Genomic DNA, 25,775 nt, shown 5'->3' on the forward strand with positions numbered 1-25,775 from the left:
CTTCTGTGTTTATGAAACAATGTTTTTAACTTTGATCAACACGTAAATTCTAATTAAAAAGCATGTTAATTATAAATAGTTTATACAGTAACTTAAATGTATTTAGTCACTTAAAAAGCTTAATAAGCTTCTGTCTATTCCTTTTTTTATTGGTTGTTTTTTACTGTATCTTGTGTTAACTGTACAAATGAGAAACTAAACCAATGAACTTGAAACTTGAAAACTTGAAAAAGAAGCGAAAAAGCGCAAAAGTCATAGTTCCTTTATTTGTAGTTAAAAAAAATAAAATAATCAAGATACTTTTGCAGGTTTTTTAAGTTTAGAAACTCTAGAGACCCACGGTGATCATCTTTTGATACGTTTAAAAATGTCCCCAGTGGTCTTTAAATTATGATTATGACATTTTTAGCCAAAATAATAGTTTTTCAAAACTTGCGCTGTTTTCTATTAAATAGTTTCTGCACAACTCTGCCTTGGAGTTGGGGGCGGGACTGTTGATGCAAAGCAACCCTACCCCCCATTCTGGTTGCCGAGAGTTCTTTGTTTACATGTTCTTCCACTATCTTTTAGCCATTCACACGCCCAACCCAACACCACCGCCGCAACAAAAAGGAAAAATGAAGGGGACCTGGTGGCAGACAAGATGGCGGCTGAAAATCATTAGCCGAAATGAAGTCCAGAACCGGAACATTTCTTTATATATGTCCTCCGTCAAAAGAAAAATACCACGAGAACGTGTTAAAACACCATTTTCATAGGACTGGGTCTTTCAGTCCTTATCTTCTTTTATTTTCTAAGAAGTAAACATTTGAGCTGATGGACGAGTCCAGTTCAAGGCGGCATGCCCAAGTCCAGTTTTCTTAAATCAGGTCATTTTCCAGCCTGAGGTGGGGCAACGAGCACAGCTGAAGACTTCAGGCCAGTGGACACCAGTGAAAAAGCCTACAGCAACACAGGCGAGCCCCCCACCACCACCTCCCTCCACCTCCTCAATTACACCATTGTTCTAAGTGATTCCATTCTCTCCAGGCTGGTTAGGCATCATCTCCCCTCTCCACAAAAAGCTTTGTAAAAGCTTCCATCCAATGCGGCGACTACCCTGCCTCCTAACATGGGTAGATATATTGATTTGTTGTGAAAAGATAGAACCTCTCCGCCCCTCTCCACCCTCATAGCTGTCTGCATCTTTAAAAAAGCTAAACCGAGCATCTAAAAAACCAACATAAAAACTTCAAAAATCGACCACTTCTGTGAATCTTTACAGTGTTTTCCTGGCTCTCAGAAATTAGCCGCGGATATGACGGTCACGGAGGGAGTAAAATGAAAGATGACTGGTCTGCTGATGGAATAGCCAACAGTATGTGGCTCATCACTGACACTAATGGGTCTGATGATGTATGTCACCGCCGGGAAGCAATTCCATCGACTTTCTGGGTCCACAACACAGGAATAGAAAAAGGCAAAAAAGTGATTCCAAGAAAAACACTAGCAGTTATATTCCTTTAAATGACTTTATATGAATTTATTAAAAAAAAAAATCTGCACATTGCTTAGCTGGAAGCAATCGAATCATCAAGGCATTCAAACATTTTAAACGACTGGACCATTCTGGGTCAAAAAGCCCTGAAGTTCAGGAGCAATTTTCCAATTATTCTCTGTAATACATCACCTACTGTCTCATTGGCTCTGTGTCATAATCTAATTGAAACTGGCTGCTGGTCCCAGGGGGCCAAAATTAGAACCATGCTGCATCATGCAGGACAAGAACTTCTTTGTAGGGTGCTCATTTCCTCCTGGCCCAGCCAGAATTAAATAAGAACCAGCCATAATTTGATCTCAAATTTTCTGTAAAAATAGAAAAAAATAGCAGTGACCTCTTGGGTGGAATGAGAGAGTAATTTTTTATCAATTTGGTACTCGTTATATGCCCTCTAGAGGACATGGGTGGCCTCATGGTGGGGGTGATTGTATCCCAGAAGAGAAAAAAAGCTTCTGCTTTTGTACACAGTCTTCAAATGTGTGCCATCCTAATGACTGCAGTGCTAAAATGTTCTCAGTAGTGATCCCAAGCGTATGTATACATTACCAGTTATCCTAAATGGATCTGCTGGTCCCAGCTTCAAAACAACAGTATATCCCAGAGGGCCACATAGTGGGTCCATTTGCATGTGTGGTGAGTGGGGGGCTGGGAGCTTTCCATGAGACTGACATAACCCGATAAAGAAGATGTTTGCCTGCTGCCAAGATGAGTCAGCTAGTAGAGAGCTACTACTGTTGGAGCTTCCCAGGAAGAGGGAAAAACTGAGACCCCGGGTTCACTTAGTTTGCCTGAAAAAAAAAAAAAAAAAGTAACAAGGATGCCTCATTTTCCAGCGAAAACAATGGAGCAAACACACGGGAGCATTCCCTGATCACATTACTCAGAATGCCTGCTCCACTGAATCATGTGAGCCCCACCACTTGACCGCACTGCAACATCAGTTTGCCTTCATATGCATATCAATCAATAAAAAGGCAGAAGCTCGGCAAGGCAAACAAGGACTTATAGAGACAACATTTTTCAAATGTGACCTGCTTTTTAAAGCTAATTTCCTATAAAGGGGTCAAACATACTCAGCGAGCTAAAGCTTTCATTCTTTGGAAATAAAATCTTTAGTTTATATTTGTGTCAACAGCGTGAAGCTTCGACAATAAGGGCTAATTTGCCAGAGACAAAATGGATCAACTAAGCTAATACCAACATTAAAGACCTACTCTGATGAAGATCTTGTTGTCGGTGTTTTAACATTTTTTTGGGTCGATGAAGGGCATTAAAAAGCAAAATCAAGCTTTAAATTGCATTTTGGAGCATTATTTATTTAAAAAGACATTTGAAAAAGATCACATTTGCTACATAGGTAACAAACACGCGGGGCAGGCCACAAGCTCCTGCTCCACTCCATTCTGATGAATCCATTGGAAAGACCACTCGATCCATGTATGTCTTCATTTTCCTCGACTGAGCTGCATCTGGATCACAACTGTACATCTGGATAGTTCCAATATTGCTCTATGTCATGTTAACTTTGAGGTGTGAGGGCTGTAAACTAGTAGAGCGCTCTCTCGGTTAAGGGAAAGGGGGGCGGGGTTGCATTTCTAATGAACCTCTGCTGCCTCTGGAGCCATCTCCAGAGAAAGTGGGATTCATTTTTTCAGATATAATTTAAAGACTCAATCTATGTGTTTATGTAAAAGAGTTTCTTTTGTTGAAAAGACTTTTGTTACAGCTGGAGTTTGTTGTTTTCAGACAAAGTACGTAGAGGTTTATTTAGGTAAACTCCTTGTATATCTCAGGCTAAATTAAAAGTATATTCCTTTCAAGTTTTGGACCCAAAGGAGGACAGGAGAATAAAGGGGGTATATTTGGGGGAAAAGGATAGAAGAAAGGTTGTAAGCAACCTTACATTTCTATGAAAAAAAATCTGCTTTCATTTAAATTTTAAACAAAAACATCCACAATTTGCAGGAAATATTAATAATTTTGGGCTTGACTGTAAATGTTGTTTATGATACAACTTTGTACTGTTAAGTACAAGGAACTGAGTCATCTAAAAAAATAAATTTCAGAAAAGTCCTGATGATTTTATATTTTAAGTTAATTAAAAGAAGCGATAGTAAGGTAAAAACAATACAAATGACTTTGGATAGTCGATTGACGTGTGGCACAAAATGATTAGAAGTGATAAGTGATTATAAAAACAGGTTTTACAGCAAAAAACAAATGCACAGACAAGGTATTTTTAAAACACATTGTCAAAGAGGTTTCATTTTGTTTTCCATCATTAGTCACGTTTTTCCTGACGTTTGTAAGACAGTCACGTCATGTGAATCCTAAATTAACACTCAGACAGTTTTTTTTAGTTAGGTTCCTCTTTTAATTTTTGCCATTCAGCCAATTTTTCAAGCAAATTCCTCATTCATGAAAATGCTGAGGCTGCAAATTTGTGACAGTAGCATTTAAAAACAGGATGCTTCACCAGCTGATTTTTGTGGTCATGAAACTTTGTTAAATCCTTTTCCTTTCATAGCCAATCACCTCACGCATTTGATTTAGCTACATTTTTCAGGGGAAGCACATTCCTGATCCAACTCCCTGCATTTTACCGGACTTGGGACAGGCACATGAAAACACTGAAAAGGACTAACCACCCCCACAGTTGGTGATCTCTTGAGATCAGAGACTTCAGACGTGTCCAGGATAACATGGATGTACTTTTATACCAATTTAATGAGCAGCTTTTCTCTTTTCTGTCATAAAAGTAACAGCTAAAAGGGAAAAAACAATGTTGTTTTCCATGAATAGACAAAAATAATAGGTTACCAAAAAAAACACACGGAGAAGCCGGCCAATAAAAAGAGAGAATATTCTGATGACAAGCTAAATCCTCAGCCTTCAGTTTAGGTGTCTCAGAGTTCAAACGGCCAGCAGAAAGCAGAACAAAGTCCCCGATTGACAAAATATTGCTTCATTCATTAGATTATTCTTGGGGTTTGTTCCCGCTGGGGGCAGACACACAACACACAGCCAGCCATCATCCTCTGACGACAGCGGCAACTGATGCAACATCAGACCTTTCGTATTAGAGCGTCAGCGGGTGCGTGTTCTTAAATTTGAACCTCCAGCGAGGATGCAGCCGCAGCCAGCAGCTGCAGCAACGGTAAACTCAAGCGGCTTCATGGCTGCAGAAACCTGACCTTGTACAGCCATGGAGTCATTGTTTCAACAAAAATCAATGCAAATAGAGGGCACTTTGGTATAGGAGACGGGACACTTTCACAGGCAGAGGAGCCCCATAAAGGGATATGTTTTTAGGTTATTTAAATATACATCTGTGTGTATCCATTTTTTGTTTGTCTGGAACAGCAGGACATAAACAGCGTCACAGGCTGGAATAACTGCTGTGGTCTGGATTTGCTTGATTTGATTTGCTCGTCACTATTGGATGTGAGGAAACAAAAGGCTTGCAAACCTTCTGATTCATCCCTTCCTGACGCATGACTCTCGTTTAAAGCAGCATCACAAAGCCCAATATGCTTTCTAATGGAGTCTAACCTTGTGCATAAACTATAATGCTTTTAACTTGATACTAAATTACAATGGGTTCAGTGACACTGTTGCACTGATTGCGTCTCCTATTAGGTAATTTTCCACAATGTATTCCTAAAATGAAAAATGTTTAACTTTAGAAAACTTCAGTCAAAATGATCCAAATGTAAATTGTCTATTTCACCAAAAATGATTTATTTCCTTAGAAACGTTTGGATTGGAAGATTGCAGGTTGAGTTTGCGCTCTGCCTGTCGTTGTGTTCGAGTGTCGTTGGGCAGAAGACTGGACCCCACACTGATTCTGGTGGTTATGGGTGAATGGGACAGTGACTATGAAGAGCTTTGGGTCTTAAAGGAAGGTAGAAAGCACTATATACAGTAAGTATACGCCATAAATCAGTTACAGTTAAAAACAAAAGAAAAGAAAAAAAAATTCCAGCAACTCAGCAGATTAAGTATGAAAAAGTCTTGTGGTTTAGCTTCTGGCCTGGTACAGCGTTACTTTATCTCATAGATCAGGGGTACCCAATATGTCCTGATCAACCAGTCAATCATGAAGGAAGTCTGGATAGATCGCGAGCCATCAAAGATAAATAAAAAAAATTGCCATTAACCAATCATTGTCTTTGCCGTGAAGGACGTTGATTGATTGACATGTAGAACATCCCCTGACGCATAAACTGAGCGCCACAATCCGCTAGCAGAAGTTGAGATTTTCTTCCTCCTAAACTCTTAGAAAGCTGTGAGTGTTCAACTCCAGACTTCTAACTGTGGATGTAGCTACTAATGTGTCTCTATTCAAAGAGCCTGAGGTTAGTTACTCAAACAGAACATTGAACAGAACGCACATGGAACGTGTGTGTTGTACGCTGCATCACCGTTGGCATGACAACCACAATCACACGGGCGTAATTCAACGAGCTGTTGAAGGAAAAATGAGAAAGGAACTTTTTATTATGTTGTAATCTTACATATTTATCCAATTTAATTTAAAATAATAGTTTGATTCCCTTTAATATCAGTTTTTCATAGTAAGTATGCATTTAAATAAATAAATAAAATAAAAAAATCAAATCACAATATAGCTTAAAAGTAGCAGAAAAGTGTGGACACTCCTGACTAGACACCTTTATACTGAAGACAGTCTTCACTTTTTCAGTCAAAACACAGTCTGGCACTTCTTCAGATTGTATTGTTTTTGTACTTGTACACATGACTATCACTCACTTTGGTCAACATGCTAGTTTGTTGGCAATCACACCAATAGAGGAACTGCACCAACACACACCAGTGTGAGACTAAAACTGTGGCTGGATGTGATGAACAATGTTGCTAAAGTCTTATCTATTTTAAACATATAGAAACAAACAAAAAAACCCTAAAAGCTAAACACTTTAAGTGGCTTAACATGTCAACTATTTGAAAGAAAAACCTTTAAATAATATACTGTGAAGCTCACATTTGCCGTTTGTGGCAAAAACAGCAGCATGTGAGAGTGCAAAAACAAATGGAGACGCTGTGAAGGTCGCTGTGACAGAGAGTCAATTGTGCAACAATTAACAGTCACGTAATGCCCTTGGCTATTCTTCCTCGTAGACGTGAGATGCAGTCCAGCCGTGGCAGATTAGGGCCAACACAGCGGCGGAGGGAGGGCTCCCATCAAGGTGCTGATTGAGGCCAAGCTGGCCGAATTCCCATGAAAATCCTCTGGGAAACACAAACACCTCCTGAAGGAGTGCAACCAACCGGAGTTCGTCCCGTTTACAACAAACTTCCTATCCAAACGCAAACACAGCACATCCTCTGAACGTGACAGCGCGCCGATATATTCCTTCAAACCTGGAAAGAGGCAGTCTAGTTAATGTCTTCTAACTACTTTCTCTGTAAAAACAACAAACCTACGATCTGCATAACCGCTGGCGTGTCTTCTTGATCAGCTTCTGTCATTTCCATAAGAGGAACTAACATCTCAGGTTTTAAAGTCTACTGTTTTTTCCCCCTTTTCTGAAAGGGAATTCCCAGTCTGTTATGACTCACATCAGCAGCTGGCTGCAGGAGGAAAAGCTGCAAAAACATATCTGCCACAATGAGATGTTTACCATGTTTGTTTGATTAGCATATCTAACTGCACACACACACACGTTCAGTCATGAATGACCAGCTAGAAGCAGAACCATCGACCTCAAGAGTCTTGAAGGCAAGAAAAAAATATCCCTGTTGCAGCAATAAATTTGGAATATGGAAATTATGCAGACACAGTGGCCCTCGAGGCCTGGAGTTGCCTATCCCTGTTCTGAGATGAGCAGCATATCTTAATTTATTTTGAACTCGTATACAAATCGCACCTGATTAAAAGTCGCACCCTCAGCCAAACTATACAAAAAATCTTGACCTATGGCTCCAAAAAATACAGTATTAACTTACTGTGCTTAAAAGTTGATCAGAAACTTCTGAAAATTTCAACTATTAGAAGATCAATTCTACATCATTTGTTACTTTTTTCTTAATGTATTTGTGATCAATTATTTGCTCAAATAAAAACTATAGGAGGTTCTCAATATTTTCTGCTATAATAAAGATTCATACGTTGTAGTCATTCGGTTAGTTTTGTTTTCCTGTAATGTACAAAATCTCAACAAAGCAGTGGAGACGAGAACACGAGAGAGTGGATGAGCGTCACTTTCCATCAAAACTCCCCCAGCAACAAAGAAGAGTGCAGGCAGATGAAAAGCAGACATCATCTGCATAAAAAGTGAAGTGATTCCTCGGGAAACTCTGAACTTAAAAGTCTTTCTGTGCAAGGCAGGTCTGGCCAGGATGACACATGTCATTTGGGTTGCTCTTAAGAGTATCCTGTTTGTGTGGCTATTTACAACCAGAAAATGGAACGGAAACCAGAAAGAAGAAACACAGATTTTTTTTCCCTTCATCTCACAGATCAAACACCAACAGCCTACAGTTTTATTTCTTAGAAAACAACAGGTTTCTTTTGAATGATCTTCTCCCATAGAGATGTAATTCTAACATTTTTCTAATCATGCTGAGCCCACTTTGAGAAATAATTTGCTTTGGTTAGCAGAATAAAAAAAAAACCTGCAGATGGTGTTACTACTTGGAAACCCAGACTTGTGGTAAGTTGTGTTTTTTTTCCACTCGTATACAAACAAGGATGCTAGGAAAAAAGACAGCCAAGTTAATGAATTTTTGATGGACACAAAGCAAAGCTTCTCTGAGAAAAGAGCAAAAGATTTCTCTGAAAAAGGACAGCACAAGTCCCATCCCAGCTCTCCTCCCGCAGCCACACCCTGCCAGTTAGAGTTAATGCAGTTTGAAATCTACAGGAGCATCTCGCTAATTACTCAATATGGGCCGGGGGGAGGGCCTTATCACGATGAAAGATTATTACGCTCTCCATGTCTGCTTTTCAAGTCCACACCTGGACATATTGCATGTTACAGATGATCAACCATGTGCGCAAAGATTAACGTCCACCAGCTGCCAGATGGCGGGAAAACAACAGCATGCGAGCAATCTGGATGAGAAGAACACACTCGAGTTTACACAACCACTGGCTTTATGCTTTGGATCTTGCAGGTGGATAAACTGACGGTATCAGGAGGTAAAACATTGGATGCAGTGAACTGCTGTCAACATGGATCCATAATCATGCGCTTAAAGAAAGTGTTAGCACACATGATGCCTCCCAGTGAAACAGAGCTCCAGTCTGTAGTAGTGACTCATCAGTGTGCATCAGCCGGAGTTATGCTTACACACAGCAAGAGATGAGAGTTAACCAGGGAGGTGAAGTCTTTTGTTATGTGTTACAACGATCCCTCATTTACTACGGGGGTTGTGTTCTAAAAATAACCTGTAATAAGGTGAAATTTGCTTAGCAGGATTACAGATTTTTTAAGGCTGTAAACTCCTCACAACACACATTATGCACTTTTCATGATCAATTTCTTACATTTAAACTCTCAAAGTTTAAGCCTTCGTAGATAAATGAGTCCAGTTTTAAAGAATGAGTACAAAGATCTGATCACAATCAAAGATTTTTGCAGATTTTGGCAAACTGAACTCATTCTGTACAGAAGATGCAACACAGAGCGTTGATCGACGAGGTCTATAGCCAATCAGAAAGCAGAACACACTAAACAGTAAGAAAAATAAATAAATAAATAAAAATTAAAAAAAAAAGGCCTGCCAAATTACATTAAAAAAATCTACAAACGGCAAAACTGCGAAAGGTTAACTGTAATACAGAGAGGGAACACACTGTACAGTGTAAATCTGCTATAGCTAGCATCAGATAGGCTGTGTCTGAGCTCATTCACGGTTTTGTCACGGTGCCCAAATCCGCAATTAGGAAATACAGAAATCTCTGCTAAAACCAATGTGCACCGATTCAAAATAGATTGGTGAAGAAGACCACAATGCATTGTATCTAAACAAATGATATGTAAAGCTATTTTTTATACAGGCTTTCACCAAATAGTCTTTGTAAAATGGTAATATTATTTCTGTTTTTACTTCAGAAAATAGGTGACGTCATATTTGGAGTTTGAAAAGAAAAAGAAAGTAATGAGCATGTGTCAGAATTGCATTAAAATCTAGGACACAGGATTGAAATATATAGTCTTTATGGGGTTCGGGAGCTGCAACAGACTACCAACCTCTTCAGGATGTACCCTGGCTTTTGCCCCACAATAGTACAGCAAGTTCAGAAAATGGATGGATGGATGGCAATTTGGACAAGGTCGTGGCCACTTTAGAAGCCGTTGCATCAATACTGAGAACATAAGGAAAGCCTCTCAGGCGCTAGAAAAATACAAGATTAAAAGTTCAAGTATTTTCTCTAGCAAACGTGACAGAGTTTCTATTCCGTTTAAGCAAAGTAAACGAAGAGAAAAATCAAAAATGTCACAAATTTCTCTTAATGTTTCCCAGTGATGTTCCAACATCCAACGAGAAGAGTGTGTGAAAATTAAGATTCAAACTGTTCTAAGAAATCTTTAAAAAAAAGTGAAGAACAAGAACATAATGAGGAAGTATCTACATATTTTTTGCAATACAAGATAATGAACAGATAAAGAATATGACGTATTTGTTAGACACTTTGCAAACATAGAAATTGTGTTAACATATTTTGCTTGGAACTCCGTCCTGTTCCTTCTTGTTTTCAAGACTTGTGAGGACCAGACTGTTGAGGTGTTAAAAGCAAATTACGAGAACTTCATGCAGTAATATATTTACGATTACTAAGAAAAAGGAGTGAAACAGTATATTAAGAAGCCACAGCTCATAATAATAAATAACTTTTTGTGCATTTATTTGTTAACCCATTAACACCAGAGTTAGAGCTCCCATGTTGATGCTATAACTCTTCAACCATTTGTGCAATTAAGGTTATTCCAACAGATTTTGAAAGCCAAGAAAAGGGCCTTTGCATTGATATGTGACACTTTTCAGTGGTAAAGGTATTTTTCTCAACTTGTAACTCCGTTCCAATTGAATTTATTGCACAAATGGTCAAAGAGTTATGGTAATTTTAAGAACGTGCGTTCTTTCTTGTCCTCTGCGACAGCTCCAGTGTTAAAAGGGTTACCAAAAACAAGACACACGGAAGACAGATGAAAGGTATGGTACAGGTGAGGTTACCGTGAGCGTCGTCTGCCTGGTTAAAGCCACACAGCTGGCAGATGGAGCGGACCCACTTGTTCATCTCCTCCTCAGTCTCAGCAACAAGATAAAAGGTCCGATCGGAAGTCTTAATGTCAAAAACGAAGCTGTCCTGGAACTCCTTCCTCTTAAAGGTCAAGCCGGCGTCCACCTGCTCGCAGCAGTGCAGGTCGATGACCCGGATGGGCTTTTTCGAGTGGTCGTTCTTGTAGTACTCCAGGACATCTGGGTCACCGCTCATGCGGCCACTGCGGAGAATGAACCAACGCTTCTTCCATGCCTAGAGATAAGATAAAAAAAAAGTTGTAAGTCAACACTAGTAGGTGGGTAATGATGTAGATTAATCGAGCACCGATAAACAATTCTAGAGGAATATGATAACTGACAGAATAGCTGGACTCCAGTTGTGGTGTTAACTGTAGTTCAAGCAGACATTTAGTGGGAGAAAAGCCTGTTTACTTGAGTTGGCATGTGGTTGAGTGTGGTTTGCATGTATGTTGCGGCAGGGGCAGAGGGCAGCAGGTGTTTACTCCCACCCAACGCATTTCCTGTGCAGATATCCCTCCTTGAGTGAAACTAAGCAGCACTCCACCATAGCTGCTTTTATTAAAAGACTACAGGCTCCTCCCACTTCAAGTAGGGCTGAATGACATTGGTTTGGTCCAATCAAAGCTAGCTCACATCTGCAGTGGATCACTCAACTTTTGTCAGCGAGTGTAAACAATTCTCCTCTGTCCAAACCACATGAGGTAGCAGAGGTTTCCTCCAGTAGTGAAAACAGAAAGAAGCGGGTGTCAAACAAATCTAAATATCTAGAAAGGCATGGGGGAGGGCCATCAGCTTGGGATATGGTTTTCCAGTGGTTATCTAAAGGAACTGTGTGTTCTGTGAGACAAAAGAGGAAGATAGACCAGGAAGGGAAAGGAGGGTTGAAAGGGAAGAAGGGGGGGGCGCAGCTTTGGACATCTGCCAGTGATGCACTTCCACCAGGCAATGTCTACCATACAGGCTGCTGACACACAGGATCCTGCAGGCCCCCTCTTCCAAGTGTGGGTACCGCCGCAAGGCTAACACTTCCTCACCACCCCACACGCGTACAGCACAGATAAAACTAATCTCCTCTAGAAATGTGAAGGATCCATTTTCTATTTTGAGAGGCCATTAACCTCAAGACGCAGAGGTGGAATTAATGACGGCTGAAGTCACTGCCGTGGCTTTGTGCACACCGGCTATCTGTCACAGTGTACTGGGCTTACAGGGACATCCGGAAACACTGCGACAGAGCGAGGGGCCGTTACTGTTGAACCTTTAATTTTCCTTCTGTGAATCAAGCATGGTGGCAAAACAAGGGTACCCTATGATGGAAAATATCAACTAGACTGTAAAGTAAATATGGAAAATGTTGACTGTGAAGAGATAAAACAAAAAAAGGATGTCATAGTAAAGGCACTATTTCGAAAACATTTCCCAGATTTTAAAAAAGGCTACTACAGTATGACCAAGCAGCTAAGCAAACAAAATTTTGCTAAAAATATTAACCTAACCTTTGCCTTTTTGGAGAATTGTTTTGAGTTATATACTTTAACCTTTCAAACACCTACATAATACACGGTCTTTGACACAAACGATTATTTTGATAGCTGACTAATCACAGATTCTTTTTCCGAATCGGTTAATGTGCAAAGTGGATGCACATCTTAACCGTCATTAGCTTTTAACTAAAAATAAAGACAATTAAGATGATAGTTTATTAAAATGTTAAAAAATCATGCAGCTTCTGTCCTTCATTAGTTTCTGGTATTAAAACAAGATTAATAACACCGGAGCTCCAGTGTTTCTGTTTTGTGATATACTCTAACTTTTCAACCGTTAACACGATAATTCCAGTAGAGTCGGAAGCTTCTTTTCTCCTTCAGAATCTGCTTGAATTACGTTAATCGTGTTAACGGTCGAAAAGTTACAGTATGTTAAAGAGTTTGTGTTTAAGCGTCAGCGGCAAAGCCTCAGGTGTTAAAGGGTTAAATCAAATGAGGCTGGCATCTGAACTATTTTTCACAAAAGGTAACATTTTGGTCTCACTGACTCAAATATAAAAAAGTACATTTTTTGGTGCTGAACGCTAACAACTTTGTTCAACTTTCCTACACTCTGATTCCATATAATATTAATTAATGATTGATCGACTATTAAATAAGTTGTTGACTATTTTAATCGTCGATAAGTCATCAATTAATCAACTAATCGCGGCAGCCCTATTTGACGTATTGCAATTCTTTGACGGTTTATGCAATCATGAATCAGCTGATTGTGATGCATAGAAAATCTGCTTTTTATGCCGGCTTTTCACCAATATGCAACACTAACAATGTAACACTAATTACTACGGTGAAATGTTGCACAGTGGCGCAAAGCTACTTTTCTTCATGACAGAATCAGCTGGAATTAACTGTGTACATTGTTGAAGAGTTACGGTCGTCGAAAGAATGTCAACATTGGAGCTAAAAGGTTAAGAAAAAAACCCATTTATTTAGCTGTGGTATGTAAAGCTAACAAAATCAACAACCTACGCCTTACAGGTAAGCATCTTCCACTACGATGGATTTAAGCTCTGAGCTTAGTGAGTACAAGACAGACAACTGCGACAGCTGAGTATCTTTTAAAAACTGCTGTTTCTAGTGAAAGTTTGATGCAAATAATGAGGCAAGAGTTGCCATTACCCCTTAACTATCAACCACTACGGCTAACACAATGTCAATTTGAGCTTCTACCTCCTTGAGCTTGGCTGCTCTTGGTTGGCGTAAAACCCTTTGACCTCTGAGTGGCATCAGTGCTATGCAAATCCTCACATTTGTATTATGGGTTAGTGTTTTCAACCTGTGTATTTGAAGAGCATCAAGCCTTACTGTACTGAGCTAATGACTTCTGAATACACAGATATCAAACCTAGCAGCTATTCTCTATGCATCACAAAGCGAGAGTGATCTGATGAGGGAAACCCAGTCATTTTCACAATGAAGTGTCCAGGTTTAGTTTGGCTCAATACCAGTCATACTGAAAGGGAACGCTAATGACAGAAACTGAAACTTTTCCAGGGCAGAAACTCCATCCGCTGGGCTGGATTCTTAACCTTGTGGTGCTGCTCTCTGCACACATTCCTGCAATTGCAGCCTGCTGCCCAGTTTCACTTTTAAACTGAGTGAACATGATTTGCTGCAGGTTTGCAAATAGTTTGGCACCTACTGCCTAAACGAAGTGCATGGAGCTTTTCTTACAGACTAGATGTAACTAGATCAACGTCACATACAACCACTTATTGCCTCAATGCAGCAATGGTGGCCACAACATCACAACAGCAATTAAACAGCAAAATTATTTACAATTTGTGGTAAACGGCATAAATGTGAATAGCACTTTTCTACCCATTTAGGTTCAAACCGCTAGAGGTCGACCGATCTACCTCTCCACCACAGCCGCTCCAATTAATTGACCGTCAGCATTAAGGAGAAATTCTGTGCATTTTCAGAATATCAAAGAAACATGCTCACTAACATTTTCCAGCACTTTTCTGTAGTTTGAATAGATAGAGATTTTCAAAATGTCACAAACAAATAGCCCAACATTTATTGGTGCAAAAGCAAATATCCTCCTATTTGTTTTGTTTTGGTAGTGTTCACATTTCTTGTCACACTGTGACCTTTATTTTACTTAGGAAGCGCAGGTGGTGTTGGCTGTACACACAAAAAAAGGAAGGACACTGTCCTACTTGTTTTTCAGATGTCCCTGTCTTACTTAGTGATGATTACCTGGAACAGGTGCTAACAGCCACTGAGAAGCTGCAATTACATGAGGTGGTTAGAATAGAAGCAAGACAGCAAACCTCGAGACCCGGAAGTGTTAATCCGTATGCAGGTGAGTGTATAATATGACAGATTGGTTTGTTTTGGACATTTCTTGAGTATTTGATCCATTAATAAAGGATTTGGAACTAGATGCCAGATTTGAAATATGCGCATATCTGCTGCAATTTTGTTTAAGAAGTGAATTGCGACCAACCTAGTGGCTACATGGTGACCTGAAATGACCTTTGTTAGCTCAAAGGGAAAGTCTACCTTTCTCTTCCTTCTCTTCATTGATGAAGTGCGTCAATGGTAAATGGCGCATACTTGTATAGCGTTTCACTACCTTCCTTGAAGACCCAAATCACTTTTACAGTCACAGTCCCTTTCATCTATGTACATATACATTCACACACTGATGACGATCTGCTGCCAAAAGCTGGCGCCAACCTATAACCACCGAAGGCAACGCAGGGTTCAGTGTCTTGCCCAAGGACACTTCGACACATGGACGTGCAAGGCAGGAACAGAACAGATCGACCGGTCTACCTCTGTACTACAGTCACCCAACAAAGCATTTTTTATGCATTTTTACAACTTTTCACTTCACATCTTGACTACTTTGTTCTCAGAATTTCTCTAAGTGAGACCGCAATTATTGCACAAAAATTGCTCTATTGTGAAACCAGCCTGCAGTGGTCACATGAGGAACTGCAGCAATCTGGAATTGAAAGCATCCTCTGCATCAACATCATAGCCATCCACACTTACTTCTAATGCATATAAATTTGCACAAAATGAGAGACATATTCTATTGTTTTATTAAATGTGTATACTTAGAAATGACAACTTTCTCCATTATTACCCAACAGCACAGGGTGGACGAAGATATGACACTATTGCATCTTATTAGATCAGAATGAGCACAGAACAAACAGATGACTCTAGTATGTGTCAGCCCAACAGTAAATAAAAAACCCACCATAAGATAAGATCATATCATGAAGAACTTCCTGTGCTTTCACCACCAAAGAGTGACGTTGGAGTTTCGGTAAGGCTTGAATTGCTATCTTCAAAAGTCATTAAAATGTGTTTACTGCGGTTATAAATATTGATGCGTAAACATTAATTAGACCTAATAATAAAATACTGAGGGAAAATAACCAAGTTTGTATTAATAAGGACTGTTAATACAACAAATCATTTATTTTGTACTTTGTTTACAGTGGAAATTAATGGATGTTTTGTGTAGTGACTGTTGGACACACTTGAAAGCAGATAATCCTCGTTATAATGCGGTACCATTTAACTCTGATGCTAAAGAACAGACATTTACTTTAGAGTGTGATTTCAGATTCATTTGTTAGTAATGGCTATTTATTATATATGTTTGTGTTTGAAATGAAAATATTTTTAATGTAGTAAAAAGATTGATTGTTGTTTCTAAGACTGCGAGAAATCATTTTAAGTTGATGCTCTGAGTTCTCGTACTTTTTATAGAAATGGTACCAATTAGAATTAGTTGGAAAAATTCACACTAGAATATTCTAAGAAGTGGAGAATGATGTGATGGCGTCATGTGTTTATGAGTTGAGTTGCACGTCAAGTCTTTTCTGAGCACAAGTGATGTGGTAAAGGTTCATTAGTATTTATACTACCGTAGGGCGTAGTCAATTGATTCTCTGGAAGTGAAGAGAGGCACGCCCACAGTTTCACTGTGAATGCCTCCGAGGCAGCAGAGTTTTGTTTCAATGAAATAATCCTTTCAAAATGAGATCAAAGGAAAGGAAAAACTATTCGTACAGATTTGATGTCTTCACGGTGAGTTAAAAGATCCAAACAGAACATTTTTAAAAATAATACAAAAATATGAATAAAAATAGAAAAATAAATTTATGTATAAAACAGGAATGAGGTCTGTTTCAAAATAAAACAATATAAAAATGAGTAAAATGAAAGGCATACATTTTTAAGCAAAGACTTTTCATTTCACAGAGCAATCAAAGCCAGCGTTCAAAGAAAGGAAATATATTTTAAGTTTTCTTTGAAAAAAAGAAAAATGTCTCGCCTAATTGAGAACTGGAGTGCTGCCCAGTTTTAAAAGGTCACCATGACTCAGCTGGGTCATTCGGAGCATCCATCAGCTGTGGCCTGCATATGCAAACATCGAGACTCTAAAATATGGGGGAAAAACACATACGATTTATCCAGGATGGTCGGTTTCTTTCAAATACAACGCATTTGTTTTAGGAAAAGGCAATTATTTCGATTGTTGTTTGATGTAGCCGTTTTCCATTGGCTTTCCTTCCTCATGTGAGCCTTGTGCACGCCTCTTTAAATATGGGACAAGTTCCCTGGTGAGATAAATCCGGGGGAGGAAGACACAACAAAACCAAGTCAGCCACCCAGCGCCTGTCCTGCAGAGCATGTCTAAGCCCATCCATCAGTGTCTAAGGCCCTGGGAAGTGAGGGCTCAAGCCGTAAAACTCAACTCATATCGAGTCCTGAACTCTCCCCTCCCCCCACCACGGTTTTGGTCTGAGCCGCATTGCTGGGGAGACAAAAAACTGTTCAGACGGGGGGATAGTGGCCCAACTCGGCATAGAAACCCTAACTGGACAAACCTGAAGAGGAAAGAAATAAAAGACTTTTACTACTTTCTAAAGAACATGTTACAACCCATGAATGGGGGGGAGCTGGAACCCCCTCCCAGAGTGCTCACATTTTATCACGATGTTGTTCTATTCTTTCTGCTGAGATCAAAGTCAAACACAGGTTAGAATCAAAGCAGAACGCCACATTCTCACGAGAAAACAACAAACATTTTTTACCGTTCAAAACAAAGGTCCAAGAACCTGAAGCTCTGCTAGAAGAAGCATGGACCTTCACATCTCCTTATATCACTCCCTGATCTTACCTGGTTCCTTCAAGGCCTCATTTGTTCTGACAGCAGCAGCGACAACAGCGGAGCACAAAGGAAAACACGTCCGCGTCTATTTCGGATGAATGGGAAGGAAAACATCGAATAACAAAACCATCCAAAAACATTGTCCAGACCGGGTTTCTTTCTATAAATAAGATCAAAACCAGTGCATGCGAACTATTGACTGTATATGAGAGCTGGATCAAGTGACCCCTCCCCCCTTGCATTTCAAACAGGAAGTACCTGCTGGCTACAAAAAGTCAATATCCCAAAGACTCCAACAGAGAAATACTCAGCTATGACATTTACTTTTTTCATATCATTTCTGTAGTGGTAGCAGGGGCACAGCTACAGGGGGGCAAGGGGGGCAGTAGCCCCACCACCACCAAAAGCTTTGTCCACCAAATTTTCTAAATCAATATTAAGATAAATTTTGAAAAAGATCAAGAAATCATCAATCCAAACTTTTTTAAACATTAAAAATGACTTCTGTTTTAAAAATAAATAAATTGAACAACAATAAAACCGTTTGCTTTCATTTGTAATGGACTTCCTCTCTGCTGTTCCTCTCTTTTGCCGCCCTTCCAAACTCTTCTGTCCCTTTTCCCGTACTGATTGGCGAGAGTAGTTGCCTCAGACCTACTCGGACCAATTACAGCTGATTTTTTCTGGGTCCAACATGGCGGCGCCCGTATCGCCAAAATATGGAGACAAAATTGACTTCATTCTGTTGGAGCCAGATTTAAGCCATTTTCTTTGACGTTACACTCACAAAACAACACAATTTCCATGCCAATATTTCCCCAACACTTGCTGCTTTTTGGAAAACAAAGGAAGAGGAACAGCGAAATTCGAACAGGGCCGTCTCATCTCCCCTAGCCAGCTTCATCGCTCTTCCACCCCAATAAGGCAGAATAATGAACTTAAAGAGATGGTTGCGGTCAAAACGATTATCCAAGGTGTGCCTTTCACAGCGGCGAAGCAGCGTGTGTGCTCAGTAGTATGTTGTGTCAACAGGTGGGATGATAAGAATCAGTCAACATGTTTTTTTTTTAATGTGCAAAAAGGCCCAAACCAAACACACACCTTATTCAAGCTGTGGGACAGAAAAGTCTTGTTTACCTCTGCTCCCATTAAATCAATGGAGGAGGAGACAGCAGCTTGTCGCTCACGCTGCCTCCCCGGGTTTACCTGCTGCAACACACACACATAAACACACACTGCACAGCTGCACAAACACCACAGCCATGCCGCCCGCCTCACCTTGCATGTACTTTTATTACCTATCAGCCGTTTCAGAACATTTAAAGTCTTGTTTAAGGTGAATTGCAGTTTAGCTTCTGTACTCCTGCTTATATTCATATCAGCTTAATTAAATAATCATTATTATTTAGCTTTATTTTACGTTAATTTTGATGTGAGACTTAAAAAAGGTCTAATTTAAAAGGACAAGTGAATCCTATTTGTTAGAATATATAAAAAAAATACTCAAAGCATTTCTTAGCTTGAATTGATTTCTTAAAAAGCCAAAAGATCTAAAAAAAAAAAAGACGAAATAATCCACTGATAACAAAAAAATGAATACTTTGATACCAAACTTAAAAAAAAAAAAAAAAAAAATTTAACAAATGTTGCTGAATTTATATTCTAGAGTCCTTAAAGACCCACTCTGATCATCTTTTTAGCTTTAAAGGTGCTCAGTTGTGATCAATTAATTTCTAGTCAAAATATAAAAAACTTTTATTGTTTTTTAGGATGTAGTTTCTTTAGAGCAGCAGTTGATTAGAAATTCGCCTCTGAGTTGTGAGCGGGACAATTGGCACGGAATAAGCCCACCCAACTTCCCATCATCCATCTGTTAAAACATTCTCCTACTAGCTTAAAGTCCCTCACACCTCCAACCTGCAATAAAAATGGCGAGCAATATCGAAGCTCTCCATATGTACAATTTTGATCCAAATACCAGCTCAGATCAGAAAAACAAAAACATGAATAGATTTGTTTCTCTGCAAGTGGATACATTGGAATGGAGGAGAATGAGGAGCTTTTGGCACGCCTAGTATATTTTCTACATCACAAATACGCTCTTTTTCAAACTACATTTTTTTTTTGTCTGCTCCAGATTCACAATAATGTCAATAAAGAAATACTCAGAAATTGAATTGTAAGCTCAATTTTCTTTAAATATGTCCTCCATCACCAGACAAATCCCATAAAAACAAGTTTAAAACTGCAAAAACAGTATTTATCAGTGTCTTTAAGAATCAAAGAGAGTAAATAAAAAAATGAAACTATAATAAATAAATACACTTAAAGAAAAACTCAAATATTAAAGTGAAAAAATTTTTTTTAGCACTAAACGCAAGTTAAATGTATAAATGTTCAGGTTATTTCTAATAAATTGCAAAGAATTGATCCACTTTTTGCCTTTATTGACAATAAAAATCCAGGTTGTCATTTAGCCAAAAAGCTCCTCTTATGAACTGAACAGCACTTAAGAAATTTTTCGTTTATTGATTAAAGGGCGGGTCTGCTGAAACGGCCGCTGCTGAACAAGAGCAAGAGCCTCAACAATTATGTTTCTGCTTAACGTGACATTTGGGGACAAAGCTGGACGCACAACGACAACAGAGGCCTGATTATGTAGCCCTAATCAATAATGGGTCACCACATGCCAGGAGCAGGAGGCCCAGAATGCAAATCAGGCTAGTTGACAAATATCGCCTGACTATGCGTCCGCTCAACACAAAAGCACGTTTCAGTCCTGCACTGCCAGGCGTTCCAGCGTCTGCACTTCAAAGCTAGAGAAAGCGACTCAGATTAGGAACCCCATAATAATCCACAGGTTTTCTTTTCTGTGCTCACAGATGTCACCGCTTTATTTCAGTGTCTGGCAGCAGTTTACGTGAGCTTAAACAAACCACAAACGCTTCGCTGGAAGTCGAGCGGTTCACACAGGGTTCCTCACTTTGGCTCTATGTGAGACGCTAAGCAGACAGCTGTCCCAGCCGGAGTTTACATTAGATGTTCTGGAGCATCTCCAAAAAAAAAAAAAAAAAAATCAGGTCACAAACAAAATTGTGCCAACACTTTGCATGAGCCTCTCCAGCCCGTTTACCTATCCTCCAGATGGAGGAGATCCAGGGGACGGCTTTGTCCCGTTCGAGTGCCCGGTTTTGTAAACATCAAGACATTCTGAAAATATCAAACTGGGGCTGTTTGGAGCTGAAAGACTCATGAGAATGCCACTAAAACATAACATTGCATCTCTCCAACTCTCCAGTAAAGTCAAACCATGAAGCGATGGATGGCAGCTGCAATGTAGAAGACCAAAACAGGCTCATAAAATCCCGTGTGTTAATAAAGAAAGTGGGAGGTCAGCCATGGAGCGCAAACACACCAGTTCCTCTCCAAGAGGAAAGGTAGAAACACTGAATCCTAAATGTTCCCATCACTCACGTGGTTCTAAAGGTTTCCCGATTGCTGCTTACAGCACAGAGGCCCGTTATCACAGGTCACGGCAGATACGAGGGCACATTCATGGCAAAGAAAGCTCCATCCGAGAGGTGTGACGGCATCAGGAGCTACTCTAGGCAGATTCAATGATGAGTAAAAATATATATATATATCTGCTGCACATCCTCACCTCTAACCTACCTCTGAAAGGCTCGGAGCAGATGTAATCAGCCCCAATTTGCAGATGAACAGTTCCTTTATTAGGAAAATGAGTAATCTCTCATCGTGTCTCCATTTCAGCAGAAGGCTGGGCTTATTTAGCTCTCTCTGACAGTTTGACTAACGGGAAGAATTATCTTCAATCAGAGTCCTTTGTGTCGCTTCCCTCACCATCTGCATGGGATCCGAGCATCTCCTGGTTTTCCTTAACCACTGCGGAGAGCTTTGACTTACAGAATGGGGCTAGGCAGGTGTGGAAAAAAATGCTGCCAATGTATAGAATAATTGTTTATTTTCAACCAATTTACAAAATGCAAAGTGAGTGAACAAAAAACAAATCTAAATCAAAAGACTATGTGGTGTTATTACCTTTTGCCTTCAAACCAGCGTCAGTTCTTAAGCACACATGGGTAAAGTCAAGGATTTTGTAGGAGTATAGTCAGGTGTACAATCAACCAGTTATACCAAACAGGTGTTAATGATCATCACATGTAGGTTGAAACCCAGTCCCGAAGTGAAACAGAAACCGCTTCAAACTAGGTGAAGAACAGCCCGACTCTGCTACCAAGGTGAGGCAGTAAAGACCGTTTCATGTCATGGCAAGATTGAGCACAGCAGCGAGACACAACGAAGTTCAACAGGGTCAAGGTAGTGCATCTACAAGATCTAGCCCAGACAGAGATTTTCAAAACAGACTGAGGTTTCAAGATGTGCTGTTCATGCTCTTTTGAAGAACAATGAAACGGATAACGTAGACGCCATGGTCGCACAAGGAAGTTTGGAGCAGCAGATGAAAGACACGTCAAGCTTATTACCCAACGAAATCAGGAGATGTCCAGCAGAGCCGTAACCAAATATGCTCTGACTGGAGAACTCAGGCCAGTCTTCATGGAAGAGTTGTAGCCAAAAGCCCATACCTCCAACGTGGAAACAAAGCCAAATGACCCCAATACACATGAAAACATAGGAAGTATGTAGGAGCATAGGAGCAGAAAAATGATAGCAGGTGTTTTGAGCTGATGAGTCAAAACCTGAAATGTTTGGCTGTTTGTTTGTTGAAGGACTGAAAAACAGTCCAAAAATGTGTCTCTACTGACGATAATGAAGCACAGTGGAGGTTCAATGAATGTTTAGAGATATGTTTCCAAAACTTAACTAAGTGGAAATACTCGCCAGAGTTAACTGGACTGTACCACCCCAAACCGGACCGGACCGCTCAGTCGAAACGAGGCTCAGTAGTACCTAGAATAATTGGTGCCTTTTTGAAGACGAGATACTAATTTGCAAGGAGGTATAGAACATCTACATTGAAGTGGTGGGCTCAAAAAGCAGAAACTTTTACATTTTTAGGAAAAGCCAGATCCTGGGAACTCGTCACTGCAGGCTAAACGTGATTCTGTGGAGTTTGCACACAAACCCAGAGCAACTGTCAGCCTTTCTTATAGCAACATGCAAACTTTTGGAGCAGTCAAATCTAAACCACCCACCCCGCATGTTTAGTGAAACTCCAGCGAAAGACCACAATGTGATAAGAGATAAACAAATCGTGCGCACAGTTAAGATCTTCATTTTCTGGTGTTTCGTCTTTATTGATCATTCATTTTTCACATTATTTTTTGTGACAGACAGCTTCAGTACTACATCCTGGACGACAAAGCTTTTAAAAGTGCTCTCTACATCAACTGAAGGAAAAAATAGATTGCCTGCAAATCAGACAATAAAAGGTGTCAGAGAAGTTAAAGTTAAACAAAAAACCTTACACAGTAAGGTTGTTATTGAATTATTGAATTCTGTTTAAACAGAAGAAACAAGAAATGTTCTGGGTTTTTTTTTTTTTTTTTTTTTTAAATAAACCCATACTTTCACGAAAGTTTCATTTTATCTAAAACTCAGCATTAAAAAAATGGCTTCCCTAAAAGAAAATTTCAGTTTCTGAACCTTAAGAAAAAACACACCTGCACACCTTGTGAACATCAAGCAGAAATGTTTTAAAGCAAAAATAAGAACTTAAAAGACTAAGAAAAGAAAACATTTGTAAGGATTTTACAGCTGCGCAAACGTTTTAAATGTAGAACAAATTGGTTTCCGTTTTATCAGTTTTTGTGATCTCATTTTTTTCCCCTTCTGAGAAGTAGAAAAAAAAAAATAGAAGAAACACGTCTGCTATAGCTGTTTTCATTTTGAAAGCTGCCACCACGTGCACAACCACAGCCAAGATGTTGTTGCGTTACACATTTCCAACTCCTACAACAGTAATGCAGCTTCTCAGGAAAACAAGAAACATGTTTTTCAACCTATTTTTAACACGACTGAAGCTATTTCGGTCACACTGTCAAGACAAATGCCAGAGTTTCTGATGCTTCTGATGATAAAGCCGACATGTTTTAAACCACAAGTCTTACTAAAGTGTGATCACTTTGACATGGAAACTCCAAATCTCTTTAATAGAATGAACTCGGTTAATAATTCTGACAGCTTATAGCACTACGTTGCTTTTTTTCTTTTCTTCCTTGAAACAAATATATAAAATTTTTAAAGACCTACTCCAATGAAAATGCTGTTTTTAACATGTTCTTCTGGCATTGTTCTCACAATGGAGGACAAATTTTAAGAAAATGTGAGGATTTGCTGCATAGAAAATACATTGGGCAGGCAACAAGTTCTCCGTTTTTGGGGGAACGAGGGGGCGGGGTCGCTCGACGGCAACAGACCCGCCCACAATTTAGAGCCGAGTTTCTAATGGCTATAAAGGTCATAATCCTAATTAAAAGACCACTGTGAATGCTTTGAAAATGCATCAAATGATGCCTGGAACAGGTCTTGCTAACAAAAACATAAAAAAAACAATTACAAACTTTTTTTTTTGCAATTTTTTGAATCAATTTTAACTTAAGTTATTTAATCCTGCAAATCCTAATGTTTTAAAGTTGCATCATTAATGTAAAACTTTAGATTTGAACTGGCAGAATATCTCCAATCAGAATTATACTTGACCTCCCGAGTCATGTTGTTGAGTTAATTAATTTTTTTTCCTGTTCATAACTCTTAACAGCATCAGTGTGCCATGACAACCATTGGTTTCTATTAGCATGATTTAACCCATTAACATTGGAAATGTCACTGGCGACGACAAAATAATAACACACCCTCTTTGATACGCCGTAACTCTTTCAGTTTTCATTGCAAATCAGCTGATTCGGACGCGGAGAAAAGAGACTTTTCATGGAGGATTTGCACCGTCACGCAACATTTTACATTCATTATATGTGACGCAGCTGATTGCGTAACCATTTCACTGCTGTACAGTGTTTTATATCAGTGATTTCTATGCTTCGGAATTTGCTGGCCTTGCGGTTAATTACGTCAATGGTTGAAGAGTTACAGTAGCCGAAAAAATGTAAAGCTCTGATGTTAAAAGGTTAAAGCCCTGCGAGTCACTAAATGTACGCCATTAAAAAAACAGGCAAAAAGGTGGGACAAGAGAGCAATGATTTCAACCTGTCAATCAAAATATCCCATTGTGGTCTCACCTTTATTTTGAATATTTATTCTAACCACACGGGTAAAATATGCTTTTTAAAACCTGTCTACAAGTACTTTAGATAACGATGTGGAGATAAGTTGTTTTACATTGAAGTGAATGTGATATGACTTGTTTGAGTAACAAGCTGCCTGGAAGTTACGCGCTGAACTGACCTGACTCCAGATACTTTCATTTTTAAACAGGCTTCAAACAGGAAGTAAATGCAAAAATAAATATTAATTATCCTACCAGGATACCACTTTCCTTGCTTTTAATATTAAAAAAAAGAAAGAACATTTCAAATTGACGTTATTATTCATCTTTTTTGATTAGATCTATCAAACTAAGTCATGACCCCCGTGTTAATGTGCTCTCCCAAAGTTTAACAAATAATCCAAAACATTCGCACAACTCATTCAAATCACGAGTGAAAAAGAAAAATCTATGAGATCTAATTTCCTGAGGAACCAGACTATTTTAAGCTCAGCTGATAAACTCTTGATGGATGGAAACACATTTATATAGTCACAGCCCTATTTGATTTCTTTCCTTGTTATGGGACCTCTGTCAAAAACACTTCCTGAAGGTACCATCCAGAGGAAGTTTGGCATCTGCGAGTGCTGAAATAATTACGCTTCGGAGCAAAAGCCCACATGCCAAACACAGGAGTTCATGGCAAAGGGCGGGAAACTGTCACAAAGGTTCTCTTTTGCTACGGCGGAGATAAATGCGAGAAGAAAAATAAATCAAGAATTTCGCACTGCCTAAATGAATAAATGTGGAAAGATGACGTGCAGTGAAAATTAGGGCTGACAGCAGCCGGCTGTGGGCTGCAGCTTTCACAAGGGTCCGTTTAAATGAAGGGATCGGACCCCCTTCCATCTTTTTTTGTAGCTTATGGGGACAGATGAAATGGAACAAGGAAAAAGCCTGTGTGAGCGCTGGGTGTCTGTCAAAGCAGGAACTGGGAGGCGTTCAAAGTTGACCTCTGAGGGCAAGGACTTCCCAAAGCCCCTCTGCAAAACAACAGCCGAGCCGGCAGCTGACAGTGGG

General features: G+C 39.5%; 1 protein-coding gene across 2 annotated transcripts in view; it reads right to left on the reverse strand.

Annotated features, from left to right (window-relative positions):
• The window catches only part of gab2 (GRB2-associated binding protein 2), a 41,386-nt gene that overhangs the window by 12,012 nt on the left and 3,599 nt on the right, over positions 1 to 25,775 (reverse strand). For both annotated transcript variants that reach the window (XM_024277226.2, XM_024277227.2), the window contains exon 2: positions 10,745 to 11,045. In XM_024277226.2, the coding sequence (XP_024132994.1) occupies positions 10,745 to 11,045 (301 nt within the window). The remainder of the gene's footprint in view (positions 1 to 10,744; positions 11,046 to 25,775) is intronic.

This window comes from Oryzias melastigma, linkage group LG13 (assembly GCF_002922805.2).
Source record: "Oryzias melastigma strain HK-1 linkage group LG13, ASM292280v2, whole genome shotgun sequence".
Classification (NCBI taxonomy): domain Eukaryota; kingdom Metazoa; phylum Chordata; class Actinopteri; order Beloniformes; family Adrianichthyidae; genus Oryzias; species Oryzias melastigma.